The sequence below is a fragment of the Tympanuchus pallidicinctus genome, unplaced genomic scaffold (assembly GCF_026119805.1).
Source record: "Tympanuchus pallidicinctus isolate F22 unplaced genomic scaffold, pur_lepc_1.0 scaffold22, whole genome shotgun sequence".
In the NCBI taxonomy this organism is placed as follows: domain Eukaryota; kingdom Metazoa; phylum Chordata; class Aves; order Galliformes; family Phasianidae; genus Tympanuchus; species Tympanuchus pallidicinctus.
In genome coordinates, this window is record NW_026294739.1 from 15,099,027 (window position 1) to 15,121,887 (window position 22,861).

Sequence of the window (22,861 nt, forward strand, 5' to 3'; positions counted from 1 at the left end):
GGCGGTCTGTGGGTGCCCGTTCATGGGTGCCAGCCCCATAGAGGGCAGTGAGAACCAGCGGGGCTTCAGGCCCGCAGGGTGGAGGGCGGTCTCCCCTTCACCGTCCTACAGCCCCACGCACAGGCCTAACGGCTATCTGCAACCCTCCTCCTCCCCCCCCCGAACTACAACTCCCAGCGGTTGCCCGCGCCGCAGGACTACAGCTCCCAGCATGCACCGCACGGCTCAGCCCTTCCCGCGCCCCAGCAGCCAAGCCCCTCCTCCGCTCTTGACGCTTGCGCACTGCCAGCGGGGCGTGGGCGGGGCATGCGCGGCGGCGGCTCTGCAGTGATAGGGGGGGCGCTGAGGGAAGGGGGGGCGGCAGCCGCCATCTTGGGCGCTGGGCGGCGAGCGGCGGCGGGCGGCGGCAGGTGAGGCGTTCCGCGCAGGGGCCGGGCGGCCCGCTTTTCCTCCCCGCGCGGTGGTGGGACTCAGTCCCCGTGTTGGGTTGGGGGCCGGCCGGGGCTCGGCTGGGCGTCGGTTCCCTCGGGGCCGGGGGTCCGCGGCTGTGACAGCGCCGGGCCGCCTCCCCTCAGCGCTAGGGGTGACGGCGGGCCGCGCCGCGCGGAACGGCAGGGCAGCGAGCCGGGCTATGCGGACGGGGTGCGATGCGCTCCGGGCTCGGCCGTTTGTTTTAGCGGCGGGGCCGAAGCGGTGGCCGCGGGGCCTCGGGTGGGATCGTTGTGGCACGCGGAGCGTGGGGAAGGGCTCCGGCTACGTGCCGGGTCAGCCCGAGCAAAGGTCCTCTAATCGGATCGGCGGGAACTTCCCGGGAATCGTTCATCTGCGCCGTTGCTGGACGTAAGGTAGCTCGGCCGCGGCTTATCAGCTTCGGCTTCCCCTATGGGAAACCTGCTGAGACGCAGAGCGGCTCTGCTGATGCTGTGCCGAAGCATAAAGTGGGCCCCTATCCAGCAGTTCCTATGGATGCGTTTCCTCTTCCTTCCTTCCCCGGGCCGGGCTTTGGATCCTGCAGAGCTGCAGGAAACGCAGCCTTGTTTGTTGCTCGGTGCAGCTGACTGCTGTCCCCACTGGGAAACGACTCTGCCTATCGGCTGTGTGGTCTTAAGATCTGCTTTCTCCCCACTCCAGGATGACAAAGCTACCCTGAAGATTTAGCCTAAGGCTTCCAGAATCTGAGCCTGGAACTTTCCCAGATAAGCACATCTGAGTGGCTTCAGTGGCTCAGAGCCTGGTTGTGTTAGATTTGTATCCACGCTTGGGCTTATGCGGGTGTGTGAGTCTTGTTGGGCAGCATTAGCGTAAATGCCATCAGAACTGCAGTAACTGCTTTTTTGTTGTAAAAGCTAGACTTGTTCCAGTGAGTTGCTCGCAGGGACAATCTCCAGTCTGATGAGGCGCTGCCAAGCTGCCTACTTCCATATTTTCCCTGTCAGAGCAGGGACATTGTTCCTCTTCTGTAGGCAGTGCCATGTTACTGACATCTAGTGACAAAGATACCCGGCATTCTTTGGGCTGAAGATGGGCCATATTTTCTTCCAGCCATTTGTGATGTCTATGAAGTATATTGTGGCTGGCTTCTCCCCTCTCTTGAGACAGCACATTCCTAGTCTTTGAACAGTTGAGTCTTGAGGGTTCAAAGGATTATACCTGCAGTTTTTTGAAGCAGAGAGAACAGCAGATTCTTTCTGGGGCTTGACAGTATCTCAGGGTTTGTGTGTCTTTTTTGTTTGTTATTTGCTGAAGAGCAAAGCCTTTATTGGTCACTTCACGTGACCCTGGTTAAACTTTTCTTGGCTTCAGTACTTCTTGGTGCAGAGGTAAGATGAAGCTATCTAGTGCAGTGCGGTGTCTTGCATCAGTTTCCTGAGCTTGTACAGTTAAAGGCTGTGAATGTGTTTTAAGGTGGAGGGGGTGCATGGTGCTTGAATAATGGAGCCTGTCGTGTTTCCCTGCATCAGGACTGCTCTCGTTCCCACTAGGCTGGCGGCGTGCAGCACGGCACGCAGAGGCAGGCTGTAGGAGGGGAGCCTGCTAAGAGTTCAACGTGCTTCTCTTCCTGCCCACTGGCTGTGGGGATTTATGGGATTGGGTTTAAAATAGGAACGGTTCCTCTGAAACCGTCTTATCTCTGGAGCTCTTTAGCTCACGATGTGTGTCTTAATTAAATTACGCAGCCTGTCTTCCCCAGGATTGCAGCTACTCTTCTTTAAAACCAGGTGTGGCCCATGGCCTCCTGGACAGTGGCTAATGCATCACTCTAAGCAAAGCTTAGGTGCTCGGATTAGCTGGTGCATGATGACATCGAGGTAAGCCTTAAGCCTTTGGGTTTGATAACAGCTAGTGCTAGCTTGAAAAGACTAGTTTCCTAAATAGCTTGTTTGCCAGAGCAGCCTGACTAATCTGCCTCCTGCTTCTACTGCTGTCATTTGTCCAAGATCATAGCGACTGCTGGAATGCAGAAACCGTTACAGTGGGTTTGCCCTTGGTCCTGTGAGAGCTGCAGTACCTCTCCTGGCTTCTTCCTGGATGAGAGCTCCAGCAGCTAATGTACCTCGAACTGCTTAGCTGGATAAGCTCATTAATGCACAGAAGTCTTACTTACTGTTAAGTCAGAACCCAAACTTTCTTTTAATAGACTACTAAATGGGTTGGTTGCTCTCTGCCAGCTTATTGACTGATTTGTGGTTGCTGCTTCCAAGATGGACTCTGTACGTAATGAACACTCCTCTTTTCATTCAAGGTGATGTCAGTGCTGCGAGGAAACCTAGCCCTTGCATAGCAGTGATGATCCCAGAGTAGCTGGTTCCTGAGCTTGCTGCTGATCGTTTCACACTATTCATCCACTGTCCTTGATGACACAGGAACCTCCATGATGCTTGCAGCTTATCAGCCGCAGCCCTGCTCCAAGACGTGGGCTTGTCTGCAGGTGTGCACAAGTCCACATAGATCTGTTGGTCAGGCTTCAGTGGTTTGCTCTGTCAATGGCTGAGTGGAAGGTAATTAAGCAGGCCACATAACAAGCTCATTTTCATACCTGTAGTGCTAAGCCTCTTTTTCTGGAGAGATCTCACTGTAGCAAGAGTGGCAAATTCACAGCTGACTTAGTGAAATACAGCAGTTCCTAAAGCTGTCTTTTAAAATCAGTGGATGAACACACTCGTGTGATCACAGAGCTACCAGGCTTTCCAAATTCTGAGGCTGCTGGTGCTTGGCTGGTAGTGAGAAACTGTAGCTGCAGTATAAGAGCTGTCCTACTGTCAGGCTGCTCCTGAGCACTTACTCTTTGGCTGCAGTTACCTCTGTGCCTTTTCAGAGGGCACTTAATGGTTTTGCTTCACAGACCTACGCTGCAGCAGCAGATTGCTGACTGTGCTGGGGGGGCTCTGAGAAGCTGTTTTGGAGGCTTATAGACAACCACATTTTTTTCCTGAATGAAAATTGCTTATATTCTCAGTTTTTATGTTTGTTCCACCACTCGTAAGCTGTGCTGTTGGCACATTGCTGTTGATATGTTTCTTCCAGGCAGTGCCTTGTTCTTTTAGGGCTAGAACAAGCCCCTCTTACCTGGGAGAAATATCCTGCTGTAGGAAACTGAGTAGCAGTTTGTTGTTTTTCCTGAGCAATGAATTTGAGGTCAGCTTTTTTTGTGCTCAGTTCTGTGCATGCACTTTCAGAAGTCAGGCAACAACGTTGTGACGTCTGTCCTGTTGGCTGAAGCTGGTGCTGTTCTAAATGGTGTCGCGTGGAAGACTTCAGGTTATGGGACATCAGTTTTGGAGAAAATCACTCGTTTGAATGTCTGTGTGCATCCAGGGCTCAGGCTGAAATTCAGCTTTGTCTTTCCTTCCCTAAAGAACGGGCAGCTGCAGAAAGGTGTTTTTCTTCTGGTGCGGATGCTGCAGTTAGTGCCTCGTGTCCATGGGCAGCTCCCAGGCCAGCCACGTGTTGCACCTCAGAATTGAAGCTACTGACAGCCTGGCATCAGGACGCTGCTGCACCGAGCTGCATTCCAGGTGTGTGGCACAATGTAGGTGTGAAAGGGAGAAGTCTGGCTTTTAAAGGAACTCCTGGCATAGGTCTGACATGCATTCAAATCCACATCCCAGCGGTCTGCTTTTGTACTTACTGCTTTTTGTAGCAGGCTTTTAAGATGGTAACTTTGCTACTAAGGTTCCCTTAAGGCATTTCCACACAGCCTTGACTCCGGTGGGTTTGTAAGTGCATGTAAGTATGTGGTCCGGCTCTGATGCTCTTCACGATGCTTCAGCCTTCTATTTATGGTCTGGAATAGAAACGTATTGGAATGTGAGCACTTGGCAGCAGGGCAGGAAGCAAACTGGCCGTAGGTATTTGTAGGAACAGCGTTCAGTCAGATCTCCAGCCCCAGCCGTTAGCTGCTTGGAGAAACGGGGCTCTGTTGGAAGAGGACTGTTGTTCTAAATCCATCTGATTAGTCACCAGCTGGTGCAAATTCAGTATTCAGATGGATCTCCTCTGCACCTTAACCAAAATAAACCCGTCTGTGTTATAACCAGAAAAATAACGTGGTAACTAGCAGTATGGAGTGGGTTGCCGTATGTTCAAGCCTGTGAAACAGAAGGAACGTAGCTCTGAAAATGTGGTTGACAGACCGTTAAGCCAGAGGCTTCAGCTAGTCGCCTTGGCTTGCAGGCACTTGGAAACAGTCAAAGAAGTGCTGGGCTTTGCTCTTCAGCTGTCTTGCAATGAGCTGTTAGCCCGAGGAAACTCAAAAACAATGCAGCACAACCTCCCTCCGCCGGGCTGGCTGTGGAGAGGGGCAGAATGAGTCACTGGAGCCGATTGAGCAATGCACTTACTGGGAGCTTTCTGAGTCACGTTGCCAAGCACTGCGAGCCGATGAACCCATCTCCAGTGGTGCATTTCTTGTTCTGGGGCGTTCTAACAGCCCTGAGTCACTGAATGTCAGTTACAAATTAATCTGAGTGCTGTTCCCTGCAGTTCTTAACCGTGGCGGGCTGCTACTTTTCAGATCAGCTTTGGAAACGAAACTTGCTCATTATTTAAGAAGGGGTGGAAGATCTTGGTGGGTCAGAAGTGCAGCACTAAACTCCTCCGTTACAGTAACCTTGAAACAGTTGAAACAAGTATCTCGGAAGCTTGTTCTGAAGCTCAAAGGAGAGGATCAAAACAAAGCGAGCTTATTTTCACTGCAACTGCTTCAAGGAGGGCCATTGTAGTCTTTAAGAGCCGTTCTCTTTGTTAGGCTTTAAGCAACTTCTCTTGCATGGTCCTCTTTGTGTCGCTTGCTTCTCATCTCTTCATATGTCCTTGGGCCAGTCATTCCACCTCTTGAGTTTCCCAGCTGTGCAGATCTGAGCTGATGGAAGTCGTTGAAGTGGGGAGGGAGTATGGGCACCGATCTGATCAGGAAAAGTGGTGGTGCTGGGGTGTCCTCAGTGCTTCTGAGCTTCCACCGTGAGCACACTGTGAAGGAACGGCTCCATTGCACCGAAATGAAAGAAAAACAGCAAGCCTCCTGGCAGAGCAGTCCTGATTCTTTGGCTGCACCTGTAGTAAGTGAAACATTAGCAGGGATTCACAGCACAGAATTCTTCAATGCCTGGTCGTGTTGCCTGTATAGCACAGCTAATGTGCATCAGCTGATTGGGAACAAATCTCTCTGCGTGCTCCTCTTTGATAGCAAGTGAGGATTTACAGTAAGAGTGATCCTGGTGAACAGTCCTGTTTTCTTTTAAAAAGTACAGTATGCAGATGTGAAGCTATTTGGAGAAGGAAGAGTGAAGTAGGTGAGGATGACAGTGGTCATCCAGGCAGTGGTGGGACTTGCACCTTGAACTTGGTGTTCCACTTTATAAAAGGTATAATGATACACAGAGGAAGTAGGAAGGTTAGGGAGTTGAGGTACTTCTAGCTTTACCTGCAGTGTGATCCACATCCTGAAGACTGAATTCGGTGTGATCTGCTGGGTGTTTGCTTTTTGTTTGTTTTAGGAAGCCAAACTCTATGAACCACCAAGAAAACAGATCAAAGCAGAGTGATTATATTGTCTGTGCCATGGTTTGCTGACATCCTGAATAACTTCTGTGGTTTTGAGTTTCCTTCCAGAAGGAAAACATTCAGAGGGAAGCGCTGAGAAAGACCAAAGCATGGAGCAGCTTCCTTGTCAAGAGGAACTGAGTTAGGTAGGAAAATGCCTTTCTGGGAAAGAGTTGATTGAAGGCAGTGGAGAAGATCTACCAAGTCGTGAATGGCTTGGAGGGATTTTTAAAGGCTGAGAATGTTTGTGTTACGCTGTATCTGCTCGTCCTCTAAGGCGCCTATTCTAAGTACAGGCAAGCAGTTGATTCCGCTGCCTGGGACTGCAATGCAGTTAAAAATGCTGATGTTTAACTTCGTAACTTAAGTGAAACTTGCAGAGTGTGCTCTCATCTAACGTAGGAGAAGGGATGGTCTCCTTATCTCAGTCAACATCTAAAACACCTAGATATCCCCAAGAGAAGGCTTCTGGTTTCCAACAGGAAGCTTCATCAGCGATCTCCTGTGTGTTCTTAGCACAGTAGTGAACATTCATACTTTTTTTTCAGAAAGTACTTGGCTTGCCATGCTAGCAAGATGCATTGTCTTGTATGTGCTGATCCTGTTGCTCATCAAAGCAGATGTTTCCTTTCTGCTAAAAATAGTGGAACAAATAACTTAAGCAGCATTAAAGCCCAAGAGGGAGATTATATTTAAGACTAGGATGTGCTTTCTAGGAATCTTCTGGAAAGGGTTTGTAGGATTCATATGATCCAGCTTTGACCAGTTGCATAAGCTTCTAGGAGACTCTTCTCTACAGGTCTGAAAGAGGATGTGAGAACTCTGCATCACTTTTGGGAGCAATGATACATACCCAGAGTGGAAGTCAGCAATGCAGCAGCCTGAAAGGAGATCATTGTCTCTTACCTGGAATGAATGTTGATGTCAGTGCCACATGAAGCCACTGACAAGTGGCAGGAGGCAGTCTTAGTAGCCAGGGATGCAGCCAGCAGGGCGTGTTGACTAAAAGCCATGTGTGAGCCTTGAGAGCTCTTCTGTCTTTCTCACTGTTTTGATTTGAGAGGTAATTTAAAAAATATTTTCTTTCCTTGTGAAGCTGAACACCAATAGTGGAAAAGTACGTGTAGCATGGCTCTCTGAGAGCTCACTGGGGTAGCTGAAAGTGTTGGTGTTGAAGTTCAAGCGTTTCTGAAAGTAGAAGTAGTTATTCACTATTATATATATATATCTTGTTTTAGGACAGAACTCGCAGCTACAGTCCCATCAAGTAGCTCCTTTATTTTCTTAAAGGTAAGAGTTAGAAGATCCTCTTAATGCTGCAGGCTTCTGCACTGGAGGCCCTTCTAGTTCTGATGTGTTCATTGCTTTTGTGTTCTATTTCTCTGACCTTTGAGACGATCTGAGACAAGGTCATTTTGACTTCATTTCTGCTGTTCCTGAACAAACAGTATCAGTTTGCCCTCAGCATCTGTTTCTAGGCTCACCCTCCCTATCCTTTCCACCCACCCCAGACAAGTGGGTGGAGGCTAATCTCCCAAACAGCAGTGTGGGCATGGTTGGTTATCTCGTGTTCTAGGTGATTGTCCCAAGGCCTGGCTACATGACCTGCCCTGTCACGTGTGCAGTGCTCTTCCCTGGGCTGAGCAAACCAGCCACGTGTGTGAGTGGGCATTGTGCCTGGGGCTGAGGTGAAGTGGGAGTGTGTATGACTACAGGAATGGCTCTGGTAAAGTAACTGTGCTTTGGAGAGGAAGAAAAAGAGGCTGTTTGCCTTTGTTGGGTGTACTGGCTATGCAGATCTCCTTAAAGCAATCTACAGAAAGAGAAGGTTAGCAGTTTGAGAGGGTAACATCAGGCACCACCCCTGCTTGAAGTGCCTCGTGACTGAGATCTGCTCTCATGGCTTGTTGTGCAGACTATGTTTTGACTCTGAAGCAAAGCTCACAGGTGTTATTCAGCACTGCTGCTAAGGTACAGGAAAGGCTGTAACACTGCTAGATCATAGTATTCTGTAGCTTAGTTTGAGTGACTCCTCTCCTCTGCTCATCATAGTTTGTACTGCATCTGTCTATCTTGAGGGCAAGTTGCTGATGCTTTTAGAAATTAAGTCCAGGAACCCAAGCTCAAGATACCAATTCTAAGCTGTGAAAGCAGTTAGAGCAGCACATAGACTCCACATGCATTGTGACAGTTCCCTATCACCTTTTGCTTTATTGAAGTAGCATTCTACTTACGGTCTTGATGTGCAGTGTTGCTAGCTTATGGATAAGCAAGACTCTGAACAAGCCATTGTCATTAGCCAGGCAAGCTTTTTAGACAACTGCTAGCTTTTTGTAGGTACTAAGACAGCCTATCCTATGGGGCAGCTGTGATCCCAAGCAGGGGTGTGTGGAACTTGGTCAGGATGCTGCTTAAATAATCTGCAAAACTGAATGGTTAGAGAAATCTTTCTAGGAGCTTGATTGCGTCTTGTCCAGCAACTGGAGCAACGAGATCAGTGGCTGCTGCTGTGGAATCTGTTATCTCTTCAAAGTTAAGCAGTCTTCCTGGGCAAGCAATGATTAAACCAATGTGTACTTGCTGTGAAGATTTCCCTGCTGTACAGTGATGTAATTTGTATCTCCACTGCAGGGATGCATGCTTTGTAGTAGAAATAAAGAGTCTGGCTTGCTTGTGGTTCCAGGCCCTGCTGTTTGTCATCGTGCAACCTAACGTGTGTGCTCTCTTGCTCCAGGTCTTAACCAACATGGGAAGAGAAGATTAAAGTTCCATCATGATTGGAGGCTTATTCATCTATAATCATAAAGGAGAGGTTTTAATCTCTCGAGTCTACCGGGATGACATTGGGTAAGTGCTTCCATTGCATCCTTGCTCTTTGCACTTCTGTCTAACTTTGGTGCAGACAACAACCTAGAGCTGCTTTGTTCTGCATTAGCTGTGCATGCATGTAAGACTGCAACTCAATTTGCTGCTCTAGGCCTAGTTCTGAAATAGCTGAGCTTACTAAGCCCAGATCACCTGCCAATGGCAGTAAAGGATAACCTGCAGGCAAAGCCAGGACTTCTTTCTGTATTTAGAGACATGGCTGTTAGTCCAAGTGCTTCAACAACATAGGCTGCCATTGCAGGAGTCTGCCAGCCTCACTGTAGTTGTTAAAACATTAAGGGAGGAGCAATGTGGGAACTGTCTGCCATGCGCTGTAACCAGGGCTCTGAGTGAGTTTCCAGCTCAGGTGTCCAGCACTGAGTGCAGGCAGAAGACTGCCTCTGGTCTTTGGCACTTTGATGCTATCAGCAGTTTCATAGTAGCCACCCTTGTACTCTGTTCTGTGCCCCAATTCTACGCCAGCCTGGTGTGTGTCAGGTAACTAAAGCTGTGGGAAGCTCTGAAACACTTCAGTAAGCGTGGATACGTCACTGTGCTTCACGTAAGGGCTGACATTGCTCACTTAAGTTCCTTTCTGGGTATGAATTGCCTAGTGGAGGTTAAAGCTGAGTGAAAGTAGCTCCTGAAGGGTTCTGTAGTTTCACTGATGGGACAGTAGTGGTCAGTGTTATCTGTAATAAGGCTTCACCTAGTGAGCTTTAAGCATCTCTTGACTCGTTCTAAGCTGACTAAAGCCGAGCAAGGTAGCAGTTCAAAGTAGGGCCAAACTACCTCAAATCTTCCACAGAGAGCTGAGCCGAGGAACGTTGGTACTGCTGAAGCAGAGAACTGCTGGCTATGGAGCTTCTGTCTCTGCTGTGTTAACTCTAACATTCTGTTGCCAGTCTGTTAGCTGAAGCTCCTCAGAGCAATTCCTGTACCAGATCTGTGAGGTTCCCCTAATTAATGGGTATTGTGGTGACTGAATGAAGGTAGGTTGGATTATTGATGAATTTTGAGAATGTGCTGTATGTGGGGCTAGAGGCACTGTTGCTGCAGTTCCTGGCAGTGAGGTCTTGAGTTTTCTGTGGCTTGCAGACTTAAAGCACTTTGATTACTCTGTACTTGAACTGACACTTTTAATTTAAAAGGCATCCTGGCCCTCTAAGTATAAGCTGAAGAGTTACATATTTCAATGTAGTGATCTTCCATAACTTTTGTCTTGGCTCGTTCTCCCTCTGGAGTGACTTAATAAGAAGTACTTTCTTACATATCTGGTGGGGCGAAACTAGAAAATTGGATTTCCTACCTGACCCAGTCTTATCTTTTTCTTTCAGTTATAGGTGCCCAAAAGATCCAGATGTTCTCTAGAACTTTAGGAGTTAGTGTTGCTTTCAGTGAATCTTTCATCCCATTTTTGTGAAAGTGTCTTGGTGTCAGTCCTGTGACTCAGGTGGAGCAGGAGCTGGCTGTTAACTGAGCTTATTCCTTCAGGTGTTGGACTCCTTCTGAAACTGGCCTTCAAAACCAGTTTGTGACTTTTATAACCTTATAAAAGCAAGTGCTCTTAGAACAATTATGACTTGTCTTACTTTGATACCAAGTAACAGTATCAGAGCTCTACAGCAAGCAAGTGAAGTTGGATATCCACTATTTCCTCTTCTGAATGTGAGCATCAATACCAGGCATACTTGGAAGCTTTTAAGTGCCCTACCTCACCTTCAGAGGGTGAGCTTTTGCTCTCCTCTGTGGAAGTTTGTCTCTAAGGCAAGCTCTGATAGATTTCTACAATACTGCAGTCTTTTAATTCTTAATTGATGGATCTGAAGTGCAGGGAGTTGAGCCCATCTGGCTTGCAGGGAGGTAGGTTGAATGGGACATAGGCAGAGCTGCTGTCGTCTTCATAGGGGTACGGAGTGAGTGACCTGTAAGACTCCCTGGTCTTGGCACTTGCCTTTGATGTTCTGAAGCCTCAGCCTGTGTGCTGGGAGAGATTAAAAGCTATCCATGGTAATGAGAGCATCTCCCATTGCGTAGTTAAAGGGTCTAAATAAGCACATTCTAGCTCAAATGAGCAAAGTGACAGTCAAAGAAGTCCTTCCCTTGACTTTGATATAGGCAGAAAACAGTCCCCACAGAATTTGGGCTTTCTTTGCTTGCAGCTTAGGAGAATGGCTTCAGTGCATGTAGTGCATCTATCTGTGCAGCAGCTAGTTGCATGCATGAACAGCCTCTTAAAGATATGAGCAAAGTGCCACGCATTTAATTCAGGATACCATGGAGGGCTCTATTGTGACCATAAACGTCTTGATTCTCAGTGACATTGTCTCTGGGAGAACTCACCTGCTTTTAAAAATGCAGCTATTTGATTTAAAAAAAAAAAAAAAAGCCATTTGAAATTGAGCAGCTTACATGACAAACTGCATGCACTTTAAATAGGAATTTGGTTTCTGAGCTTCTAATACATCATTTCTGCTTCATGGCTCTTGATCCTTAAGGAAAAAGTGCAAGCTGGATCGAGCAGTGTCTGAATCTGAGAAATGTGCCATATCTCTCCAGATGTGCTCCAAGCTCTGTCTAACTCGCTGTGTTTCCTGGTGGCTGGACCAACCCAGGAGGCATCAACCCAAACAGCTTCCAATGAGAGCAGTGCCATAGCAATGCCTGCTCAGACTGCAGCTGTTATGAGGCACACCAGAAAAAGGAAACCTGGGACTCTGTGATCTCTGGGCTGTGCCTCACACTGAGGGTTCACTTCCTTTTTTTTTCCTTTTTTTCCCCCCGAGGCATGCCCCACGTTAGCAGAGCAGCCTAGATATCCGAGCTGTGACGTGGACTGAAGGCCCCATTAGTCCTGAAATTCAACCAAACGCCAGTCTGTGACACTGGCAGTCTGACCATGGCGTGTCTGTGTTGTGCCATGCGAGGGCTTTGTTGCTGCCACAGCTTGTTACTTCCCAGCCAGTACTTCCTAGGCCTTCTGTGCCCAGGGGGAGGGGGTGCTGTTTGGTCTCTCCTTATCTCTTTGGATTCATTGTGCCTTGTGTGTGTGTTTCTAACCCTTTCTCTTGTTGCTGTCACTCCTCCTTTCTCCGCTGGCGCCATTTCTGTCCATCCCATCTCATTGGCTGCTGTAGCAATAGGTAAGAGACGCGTGGTAGGCCATGACTGGCATTGCAGGGGGCAGTCAGTGTGCTAGAGAAGCTTCACTGACCCGAGGCTTCTCCTGTAGCACACACCAGTCTGACTGCTGGTTCTGGCACTAATGCTAGTGGGTTAGGACCTGAGGCTGGGAGGGCTGCCACTCAGAGAAAGTAGAACTTTCCTTGAAAAGCTTACTGGAGGGGAGGAATGGGACTTCTAGATCTTGTTCTACAGTAGGTTAACTACTTTCTTGGGGAGGGGGTAAGGGGTGGCGGGAAGCAGATACTAATTTAAATCAAATCTACAAGCCTTCTGGAGCTGTAAAGCCTGGGAGATATTTGAACACCAGAATTTTGCTTACAAGGGAGGGTGTTTACTGAAGAGGCTTCTGCTAGGAAAGAATACCTACTATGATAATGTATGTTCTTCTGAATATCCTTTGTTTTCAAAGTTGGAACTGCCTGCTGGACTGTGATGAGCATTTGCGTGCAGCCTTGCTTGCAAGGGTGTTACTGCTACCTGCTCTCAAACATGGTGTGGGTAATTGGTACCATGCCCTTGACACTGCAGTGAGGAGAGCCCCTGTTGTACTACGTAATCTCAAGGAAGGATATGAGTAATAAAGCACTAGATGTGTCTTGGCTTGGTATGTGGACTACTGCTTTTAAGTCTGTCCTGTTACATGAAGCCCTCAGACTTCCTTCCAATGTTCTTAAATTTAGTGGATTTTGACTTAGTTTGGGGAGCTTATCCTGACTTGTAGCTACAGGATGAAAAAACTCTATAGTGTGGGAAAGCTAACATCCAGAGTATCATGCAGACATCCATGTTTAGCTGGGACTGATTTGTTCCCTGTCGGTGGTGTATAGTGAAACTAGCTCAGATTAACGATGTTAGTGGCTGGGGAAAACTTGCACAGCACCTTTTCTGCATTGTGCTGGGCTCCTTCCCATCACAAGTGGTACTGGATCTTCCAGTGCACATAATGCAGTGCTGCTACTGTCTGCAAGAGTAGCTCTGAGGCATAGCAGGCTAGAAAGGACATGTAACTGGGAAGTCAGAAACGTTCCTAATCCTGCTTGCTGCTTTCAGCCTGCCCTCCATGGTACCTGGGATGTGGAGGTGAGATGAATCTGAGAATTAAAATTGCCCTTTGTGGTGTGTGCAGGCACTGACATCTATCGGGTGACCTGGGCAGCTATCCTGGTTTTTTGAACTCAGAGGTGTATCTGGGGGTACTGTCCTATCAGGGGAGACTGCAGCTTTGTTTTGGGGCAAGAGTATGAAGGCCTGGGCGTGCAGATTAGACACTAAGTAGCCCAGTCAAAACCAGACTCTTCTTTGAGCCACAGCCTTTTTTAGTGTTCATTCTTGGCTATGGTAACTGATCAGCAAAATAAGCAGAAGGAAGGTTTTCTCTGCCATGTAACTCCAGATGGGGTTATCTTCTCTTTCTGCCTGCAATTAGAATTGTCATTCAAAACTGCAGAGACCACTAGCTTTATTTCCTCGAGTCCGTACGGAGTTTTAACGTGCAACTCTGCTCAGAGCCTTCATTTGTCCCTGTTGGCTGTGACATCCCCAGGACTTATCCAAAGGAAGCCGGGTGCGTTAGCTCGATGTCTGACTGTATTCACGTAAGCAGAGCTGTGCAGCTGCCTGTTTCTGTGCACGTGGTGGTGACTTCTCTTTGGCCTCGTAGGCGCAATGCCGTGGACGCCTTCCGCGTCAATGTCATCCACGCGCGGCAGCAGGTCCGCTCGCCGGTCACCAACATCGCCCGCACGAGTTTCTTCCACGTCAAACGCTCCAACATCTGGCTGGCTGCTGTCACCAAGCAGAACGTCAACGCTGCCATGGTGTTTGAGTTTCTGTACAAGATGTGTGACGTGATGACTGCTTACTTCGGAAAGATCAGTGAAGAAAACATAAAGAACAACTTCGTGCTCATCTATGAGCTGCTGGACGGTGAGATGTTTCCCTTCAGCTTGCTGTATGATTTTGCACTTGGTTCTTCTGTAACCCTTTCCTTACTGTGGTTGTTGATGTTGTTGGCGTGTCTCTGTTGCACTTCTGTCTGGTGGCTCTGAGCTGATTGTCTTTTACTCTCTTGTAGAAATCCTGGATTTTGGCTATCCTCAGAACTCTGAAACGGGGGCCCTGAAGACCTTCATCACTCAGCAAGGCATCAAGAGTCAGGTAACCAGAGGGATTTTGGGGTACAGCATTGCTCTGCTGGCTAATCTTCTGTAAACTCGTTCGAGAAAGTGCAGCTAACTACCCAGCTGTTTGACCTGTACTGGGTGGAGGTGCCAGAGTCACTTGAGAAACACCATGCTGTCTGACACCTGATGAGATGTGAGAGGAAGGGCCCTGTGTTAGGGTGGTGACAGTCCCTCGCTTGTAAATGATGACTGCCTTCAAGTACTGATCTGTGTCACCTTCTGACACAGGATAAATACATCTGCCTGCTGAACCAGAAATAGCTGCCCTGTGCATGGCTCTCACTGAGCAGGCCTGTTCTCTGCAAGTCTTTGCTGCTTTTAGCTATCAGACTTTCGTGCCTGTCTTTGAAATGAAGCATTCTTCAGCCTTCTGGATCTTGCTGGCAGTCAGGAAGGTGATGTTACTCTGTTGCTGAAGATGCATCCTTACAGTCTGGGATCTCTCGTGTTAGAGGTGAGATTCTCCACTGCACATCTGTTACGATAGTAATTCTTGCAGCAAAGCTTACGTGGGGCTAGAAGATAAATTGCTCCTGAGGAGAAAAAGACAAGTTGGACTGTTGAGGAAATGTTTTTCAAATTAGCTCTTATTGCTGCAGATTACTCCTCAAAACTAGGTTTCTCATCCCAACTCATGTTCAACATCTGTGAAACAAAAGGACTGCTGTAGTTACTGTTTCTTGTGTTCCTGGGCACGTTGCTTGTTTGTTCTTCTAACAAAGCCATGCGACTTATAATGAGGACTTAACCTAATACTCAGTTCTATCATCTATTTAGTAAGTGAGTCAAGGAGAACCTGGAAGTCAGTCTGAAGCTGTCTGCAGAGTAGATCTGTATGAAATTTCAGCCCCAAGGTGTAAGCAGAAATGAAGTGTTCAACAGGAGGCTGCCTGGTGACTGAGGATAAGCAGAGGTCAAAGACTCTGTAGGCTCTGTTTTAGCTTATTTTATTAGCACTGACTTCCTAAGAACTCCTTTTAGTCTTCTAAGTAAGACTCAGTATCTCAAGAAACTGAGGGGAAGAGAGAGGAGCTGCCTCTGAGCAGCATATATTCTGCTAGAACAGCAGTGTTTTGCAAGAGGGCACGTGTGTATCAGTAGCCAGATGTGAGTGCATCCGGTCCCAGTCTCCTATTCAGAACCCTAGCATAAATCTGTTTGGCCTTTTGCAGTCTGACATTTTGGATGGTCAGCACTCAAGGCAGCTGAGTCAGCTCCTGTTCCTAGCAAAGCTCTACCACCCTCACTTCCTTCCCTATTTATTTTGCTGTTGTCTGTTTTTGTTATAAGCCTTTTGTGTGCACATTACTGCCAGGGCACCTTACCTTGCTCAGCAATAGGCTTGGTGTTTTCCCTTTAGAGAAGAGTTCTGATCTATGGCTGTTGATAAATCACAGCCCGCAGCTATCTGCTCTGTTGGAGTTCTGTGCATCCCAGCTCAAAAAGAGCAGAAGCAATCCTTTCCAAACGTAGTATTTCAGGGGGAGCGATGGAAATGGAATTTTCCATGTTTCCATGTCTGCTATTTACTCTGGCACATCGAGCCTCAAATTCCTCTTTCACATACAGCCAATTTCTGACAGATAGGTCAGGCTAAAATCTGGGACCGGGTCATCTGTTATCCGTGTTCTTTTATCTCTGCTTAGTTCATGATGATATTTTCCTTGGCCCACTGACTTAAAGGAACAAAATCTGCATTTGTGGCAGAATTTCTAAACTCAGCCTTTTTCCTTTTCAGTGAATAATTGAATACTCCACGTTTTGTGGTTACAGTGGTCTTTCCAGAGCTGGTGGTCTGGGGAGAAATATTTCGTACTGCATTGAATACTTGCCTAGGCAGCTCCCAGTGGAGTACAGAACACTCTCCCTTGTCAGCGTTCTGATAATGGCTCTGTTTGCTCAAGGAGTGACCGACCCTGGCGAGAACAAAGCCACCACTGGCTTTAAACTGTGGTCGTGTGCTGCCACCCTGTGGGCCCTGTGCAAGGCTGCCGGGGAAGGACCCACCTTGCCATTCTACTCCACTCTGGTGGAAGAGGCCGGATCGACAAGGACACAACTTCTTACAGAACTGGGTTTTATTAAGATGCCTGCAGCCCTGGGTGCCATGTCCTGACATCAGGCATCTGTGCCGTGGTAAACATCCACAGCTGCTTTAGGAACGGAGTCCACTACTGGGAGTGGTATTTGGCTCGTCTCCTCTGTCCTACTTTGCACTGGGGTGGTATGTCATGGGCCGGGTCTGAAAAGACTTTTCACTGCTAGGAAGGTTGCTGTGCTTTCTGAGCTAGAGGTTAAAGCTCCTTGTCTTGTTTGTGCTGACTTGTTACCTAATTAGCAGCGAGCTGGCCTGCTTTGTTCCTGCCCTGAGGTAGCCTTAAGCCTAACCTGCCTCTTTCTCCCTTCCTCCTTCTCTTGCTATTGACCTGCTTGCCTGTCTAACCCTGTGTACACCACACTTGCTGCTCTACATCTACTTCTTCACTTTCTGCGTGTGATTGGACCCCGCCTATAGCATCAGGTAGGAAACCTGCTGGTGCCTCTCAGCACACTCCTTAATGCTCATAGGAGGCTTAGAGCACAGATGCTGTCAGGTGTGTGTTATGCTAGTGCTGGAGCACAACTGCTGTCCCAAATGGCATGATAATGGCTGCAGTCATTGGTACCAGCTGCCTCATGGCCCTAGGGTCTGACGTTGGGTAAGGGTGCAAACTGCCCTGTCTCTCTTACTTATAGATTGACGTGTCAGGTGTGGTTTGAATGTCATCAGTTTAGCCCAGTACTCCTCACACCGAAATGTGGCCTAACGTGCAGCTAACAAAATGGAAGCAGCTTTCCTGCTGTCTCTGACTAATGTTTAGTTTGGCGTAGGATTCCTGTGCCGAGGAAGGAATGCTTTTGTGACACTGTCAGGTGTGTCACTACGCTTGAAGTCTTAAGTATCAAAAGTATTTGTGTACTGTAAATGGCAAGTGCTTTCTTTTTGGTTTATGACAAGCTTTCTTAGTCCTTCAGTTTATCTAGAGTCTTAGGGTGTGATTCTTTCCCTTCAGACTAAGGAAGAGCAGTCCCAGATCACCAGCCAGGTGACTGGACAGATTGGGTGGAGACGTGAAGGGATCAAATACCGTCGCAATGAACTCTTCCTTGATGTGCTGGAGAGTGTGAACCTCTTGATGTCCCCCCAAGGTAAGTGGGAGCTGTTAAGCTGTCTTTTTTTCCTGGTTTGAGGAATTGTTGAGTGCTTAAGTATTCTGAACTGTGTTCTTTTCTACTCCAGGTCAGGTTTTGAGTGCCCACGTCTCTGGCAGAGTGGTGATGAAGAGTTACCTGAGTGGGATGCCAGAGTGCAAGTTTGGCATGAATGACAAGATTGTCATTGAAAAACAGGGCAAAGGGACTGCGGATGAAACGGGGAAAAGGTGAGAGGCATGTGGTAAAAGGTATTTGCCACCTGGGACTCTTATGAGAGGGCAGTGCTTGGTAGCGTGTCTGATCTGACAGAAGCAACTTACCTTTTTTCCCTTCAGCTGTCACTGTTGATTCTTCTGTGAGTTGGTCTGTGCTATGTGAGCTAGTGAACTTAGGGGCCCAGATCAGAAGGTTTTTGTATAGCAGGACTCGTGTGAGAATGTGGAATGACTTCCATGTTTTGGGTGACTGACTTCGTGTCTGTACAACAGCAGCTCTGGGCTGTCATCTTTAAAATTCAAGCGTAATGATAAGTATGGGCTCTTTGTATCTGGAAATGTTCTCTCAAGGTGGATTCTCCCAGAGCTGGTCTTTAGCAGCTGTAGTCAGTACAGAATCCTCTTATAGGTTGTAGCCAGCCTTCCCAAGGAACAGGGAAGGAGCCCGTCTGACAGTAGCCTGTTCCACCCGGATTGTTTTTATAGATCAGAATGGTGGACAAGCTAATGTGCAAGCACCTGCTGCTGTCACACGGGTGGCTGTATGGGCTGGAGACTCAGCACTTCTGGGAGCCCAGCTGCCTTCCTTCCAAATATGCCTCAGTCAGTATGCACCTTAGAGCTGAAGATGGGTCTTATGCCTTCTTCTCGAACAGGAGGGCAGGAAAAGAGGGGGAAGCAAAGGGACTCACTTTTCTCCCACTAACCATTTTTGACTGAGCTGTTTCTTTTGTCATTTTGTTTGTTGTTTTTTGTTTGTGTTTGTTTGTTGTTGTTTTTTTTTTGCTGACCCCCCAGTGAATTGGGAAGGTAGATAATCTGCTTCAACTGTGTGCACTCTGCTCTTCTCCCTGTCTCTTGCTTTGTGTGACTTGTGCATGTAATTCAGACCTCAGACACTTTCCTAGATGGTTCCCATAAACAGCTGAGCTGCTATTTGCCTTTTATCTCAGAACCAAACCAAGAGCTATCACTTCACTGTCACTTTTAAGCTGTCTTTCTTGTAACTGAATCTAGCCAATAAAATGAATGAGCCTCAAGTGGGTGGGGGAATACCCCAGGTAAAATACCTGTGTAGGCCTCTGAAGAGTCAGCAGCACTGCCTAGAGTTCCTGTGCTGTGAGTGCTTTCACGTGTAAGTGTGCTGATTTCTTCAGTTACAGAAGCAGAACAGACAGGGATTCTTGCTGGGTGGTTCTGCCCAGTCGTGGTCCTCCAGCAGGCAACAGGCAGGAGATGTCACTGTCTAGAAGTATTTAGCAGAAGTGACCCAAAGGAGCAGCTGCTGCCAGTTGCTTTCTGGCTTGTGGTATGTGGCAGTGTCACATCCCAACTAATGCTGCCTGAGACCTGGGCACTGGTAGGCAGTGTGGCTTTCCCTACAGTGTTCTGTAGAAACCAAGGAACTTGTCTGCTGATGTTGACTGGGCAACAGATCAGGAACAACTGACTCCCACTTGTGAGGCACAAGCTACACCAATGGCTTGTGTAAACTGATCAGACAGTCAGCCTGGGGTAAGTCTGCTTCCCACTTGTGCAGGTAATGGTGGCTCTTAGGAACCTGCCTGTTATGTATACTGTCTGCACACTGGCACGGTCACCCTGTTGCTTGTAGCAGTTGAGGCAGCCTAGGTGTCACAGCACTGTGTTGCAGCACTTTTCTGTACTTCTACCTCTTCTGCTGCCAGCTAAATTCTCATTTTTATGGTCCCTTTTAGTAGATAAAATGAGTTCTTAGCTAATTGTAGAACCTAGCCCTGAGAATATCTTCCTAGCTACTGGAATTCAACACAAGCTGAGTGCTGTCAGGCTAAACTAGTGAACCTAAATGCATAGATGATAGCTGGGTAGATTAGATATCATGGCACAAGTTGTAGTCCTCAGCAAGTTGATTATTGTGCTGGCCTGAGAACAAGGGCTTCCCTCTGGAATCAGATCACTTGCTAGTAGTGTAGAAATCAACAGCTCTGCAGAGATTTCCAAACAAGAAGAGCCTGAACTTCGCATCTCCTAGCTTGTGGCAGTGGGATAGCTTTGTGGACAGGAAAGTGTTTTCTTGTTACTGTGCTGCAAGAAGACTTGGGCTAGCAGAGTTCCCTTGCAGCACCGAGGTGCTGCTGGCAGGCAGACCTGAGCATCGTGTTCCTCTGGCTGCAACAGAAGTGTCTCAGCTTTGGGGAGAGGAGGGGGAGAATTGTTTCAAGCAATTGCCTTGAAATATGACTTTAGTGGTAAAGCAAGGGAAGTCTGAGCCAGGAGGCTGCTGTCCCCTAAATCTCTCCCTGCCTCCCCATTTCCTGGACACCTGCAATGGCAACACGCTCTGTAGAATAGTTTCTGCCTGAGCAAACTTCAACTGTGCCAAGGTACAGGGACTGTAGCTTGCAGCTGTTTAACTCTCTTTTGTGTTTTAGTGGCAAACAGTCGATCGCCATCGATGACTGCACTTTCCACCAGTGTGTGAGGCTCAGCAAGTTTGATTCTGAGAGGAGCATCAGCTTCATTCCACCGGATGGAGAGTTTGAGCTCATGAGGTACGGTGTGGGGGATGGCCAGGCTGGCATTGGCAGCTTGCTGCTGCAGTGGTGCTGCTGGTCTTGGGCAGACTTGCAGTCCTCGAGCACTAGGCCATGCTACGCTTGCCTTCTCTCTCTGCAAAGTGCAATCTGTAGATTGTTCTGTAAGTCCTAATCTTACAGATGCGGTAGAAACATAGCTGCGTGGTTTTCTTTGTTTGCTTGTTAGCGTGCTCAGCGTGCAGAGGCTGTCTTTGTAGGAAGTTGGTGTAATTTGAGAGCTTGAGGGAGTTTAACTCCTCCTTTTGTACCTGCAGATACCGAACCACTAAGGACATCATCCTTCCTTTCCGTGTGATCCCCCTGGTGCGGGAGGTGGGTCGGACCAAACTGGAAGTGAAGGTGGTGATCAAATCAAATTTCAAACCTTCATTGCTGGCCCAGAAGATAGAGGTAAGCTGTGGGCCTATTCTGTCTCTCTGCTTGTTGTCCCCTGCTGTGTTGTCCTCACAAAAGAGTTTTCATACTTGCACAGGACTGAAGTGAGCTGAGTGCTTACGGATGTGTGGTGGTGCTGCTGTGCTGTGGAAGAAGAGAGTGCTCCTGCTACAGTATGATTTCTGTTCTCTATCCTCTGCCTTCCAGGTCCGGATCCCAACACCCCTCAATACGAGTGGAGTGCAGGTTATCTGCATGAAAGGGAAGGCAAAGTACAAGGCTAGTGAGAATGCCATTGTGTGGAAGTAAGTGAGCATGCTGATCAGGGTGCTGTGTGGGGAGGGTCTGGGAAGGCAGTCTGCTCAGTCTTCATCTGCACCGAGCACGTGTTATGGAGAACTATCTTGGGCACCTTGTCACTTCTGTGCTTTCTCTGGTAGGATAAAACGAATGGCTGGAATGAAGGAATCCCAGATCAGTGCGGAGATTGAGCTGCTGCCCACCAATGACAAGAAGAAGTGGGCTCGGCCCCCCATCTCCATGAACTTTGAGGTGAGTCCCTGTTTCCTTCCAAGGTGCTGCTAACCTTAGAGAGGCTTTGTCAGCCCAGCCCCTTTTGGCCTCCTGGGAACTGCACAGCTCTGAGTGCTCCCTGTCCCCAGCCGTTGTGCAACTCTGCCTAGCGTGAGCTCAGCCAGGTGTCAAAGCTAGTGGAAGAGTATTGTCCCTACAGCCACTGGGGTCTGTCACCATGCGTGTGGGGAGGGGTGGCTCTTTGAGTCCGTTTGTGGATGCTTAGCCTAGAGGTCCTCAGGTGGCTGTGTATGGAGAGTATCTTATCGCCGTGTTCCAACTTGATTTGCTGCCTTTCCTTTGTTCATTAGGTCCCATTTGCGCCCTCTGGGCTGAAGGTGCGTTATCTGAAAGTCTTTGAGCCAAAGCTGAACTACAGTGACCACGATGTGATAAAATGGGTGAGGTACATTGGCAGGAGTGGGATCTACGAGACCAGGTGCTAGCCCCAGCGGGCTGGCAGGCTCCCTCTTCTCCAAGCCATCCTCCACATCTCAGTCTTCAAGTACATTCAGAGAACATCTGCCTGGCCCCTTATGCAGATCGGCTGACCCCGTGGCCCACCTGGGAGCAGACTCTCCTGCCTGTGCTCAGTTACCACCCGAGCTGCAACTGAAGTTCAGGATCAGGTTGTGTGCAGGGGTGCAGTCAGCCTCCTGCTCCCTGTCCCGGGGTGGGGAAGGGCTAGTCTAACTCCCATCCTCTCGTGATCTTTCTAGGGAACGTCCACCATTAAACTGCTCTTCTGTTGGTGTCTCACTACTTGCATCATATCCTAGTATTTTTGAAGTTCTTGTGCATATGTACTCGTAGAATAGACCTAAACATAGACTGGACAAATCTGAGTTGAAGTTACCCTGGCTTCTGTACTAGCTATTGCTGTTGTGGTAGATGTTGCTGGCCAGTCTGGGATGCCTGAGGTGGTGAGTTTGTTGGGCTTCTGCCAGAGGAGGCGGTGGGCTCCCTGGATCTTGCCGCCTTGTTATTTCTTGCAAAGTCTTCAGTATAGAGTCCTGCTTTGGGAAGGTTTGTGACCAAACTAGGATGAGGGTTTAGACTCTTGCTGGTGTGTATGTGGGTGGCACAGCATTTCAGGTCCATAGAGCACTTACCCCAACCCACTGCTGGCTCGAGCCAGTCGTTCCTTTCCAAATGAATTGGAAATAAGGCCACCTCCATCCCGGGGGGTGTGGGTCAGCTGAGCTCTTGTCAGGATGTGAATAGGGTCTGTCCTCTGGAATCTAAAATGCAACTGGCACTAAGAGCCCCCTGCCCCAGCCTGCCCTCTCCGCACTTCTACCAAATGCTTATGGGCCATAGGAATGCTGCTGCTACCCACAGTCCCGCTTCTGGTAGTGTGGTCTCCATTTTGTACACTTTGTGATTTGTCCAGCTCTGAATCTAATAAAGTATGTAGAACGGAGAAGGCTGCCTGTGCTGCTCTGTGGGAGGAGTGGTGGTACAAGAGGTGGGCTGTGCTCTGGGGCCGTGCTTCTGTTGCTTGCCCAGCTCTGGGCTGCTGTAGAGGTAGATAAGTGAAATGAAGGAGTGCCTGTATTCCTAGCATTCCCAGGGCTTATTTCCAACTGTGCTGGTGCTCAGCTCCAGCAGTGGCTTCCATAGCAGCCTGGTATATGCTGGGAGGCTC

At 48.4% G+C, this 22,861-nt stretch overlaps 1 protein-coding gene across 6 annotated transcripts; it reads left to right on the forward strand.

Moving 5' to 3' along the window:
• Positions 1 to 301: 301 nt before the first annotated feature.
• Positions 302 to 22,639, forward strand: AP2M1 (adaptor related protein complex 2 subunit mu 1). Of its 6 annotated transcripts, none has more exons than XM_052685708.1 (12): positions 394 to 410; positions 6,112 to 6,188; positions 8,777 to 8,889; positions 13,754 to 14,019; positions 14,168 to 14,250; positions 17,330 to 17,465; positions 17,557 to 17,698; positions 20,101 to 20,220; positions 20,520 to 20,655; positions 20,848 to 20,945; positions 21,081 to 21,192; positions 21,525 to 22,639. In XM_052685708.1, the coding sequence occupies exons 3-12, from the start codon at positions 8,816 to 8,818 to the stop codon at positions 21,657 to 21,659; spliced, it is 1,302 nt and encodes a 433-aa protein (XP_052541668.1). In that variant the 5' UTR covers positions 394 to 410; positions 6,112 to 6,188; positions 8,777 to 8,815; the 3' UTR covers positions 21,660 to 22,639. The 6 variants fall into 6 exon arrangements, with proteins under 6 accessions (XP_052541666.1, XP_052541669.1, XP_052541668.1 ...); XM_052685707.1 differs by lacking the exon at positions 394 to 410 and adding an exon at positions 855 to 4,016; XM_052685706.1 differs by lacking the exon at positions 6,112 to 6,188 and having other exon boundaries at positions 302 to 410.
• The last annotated feature ends 222 nt before the right edge of the window (positions 22,640 to 22,861 follow it).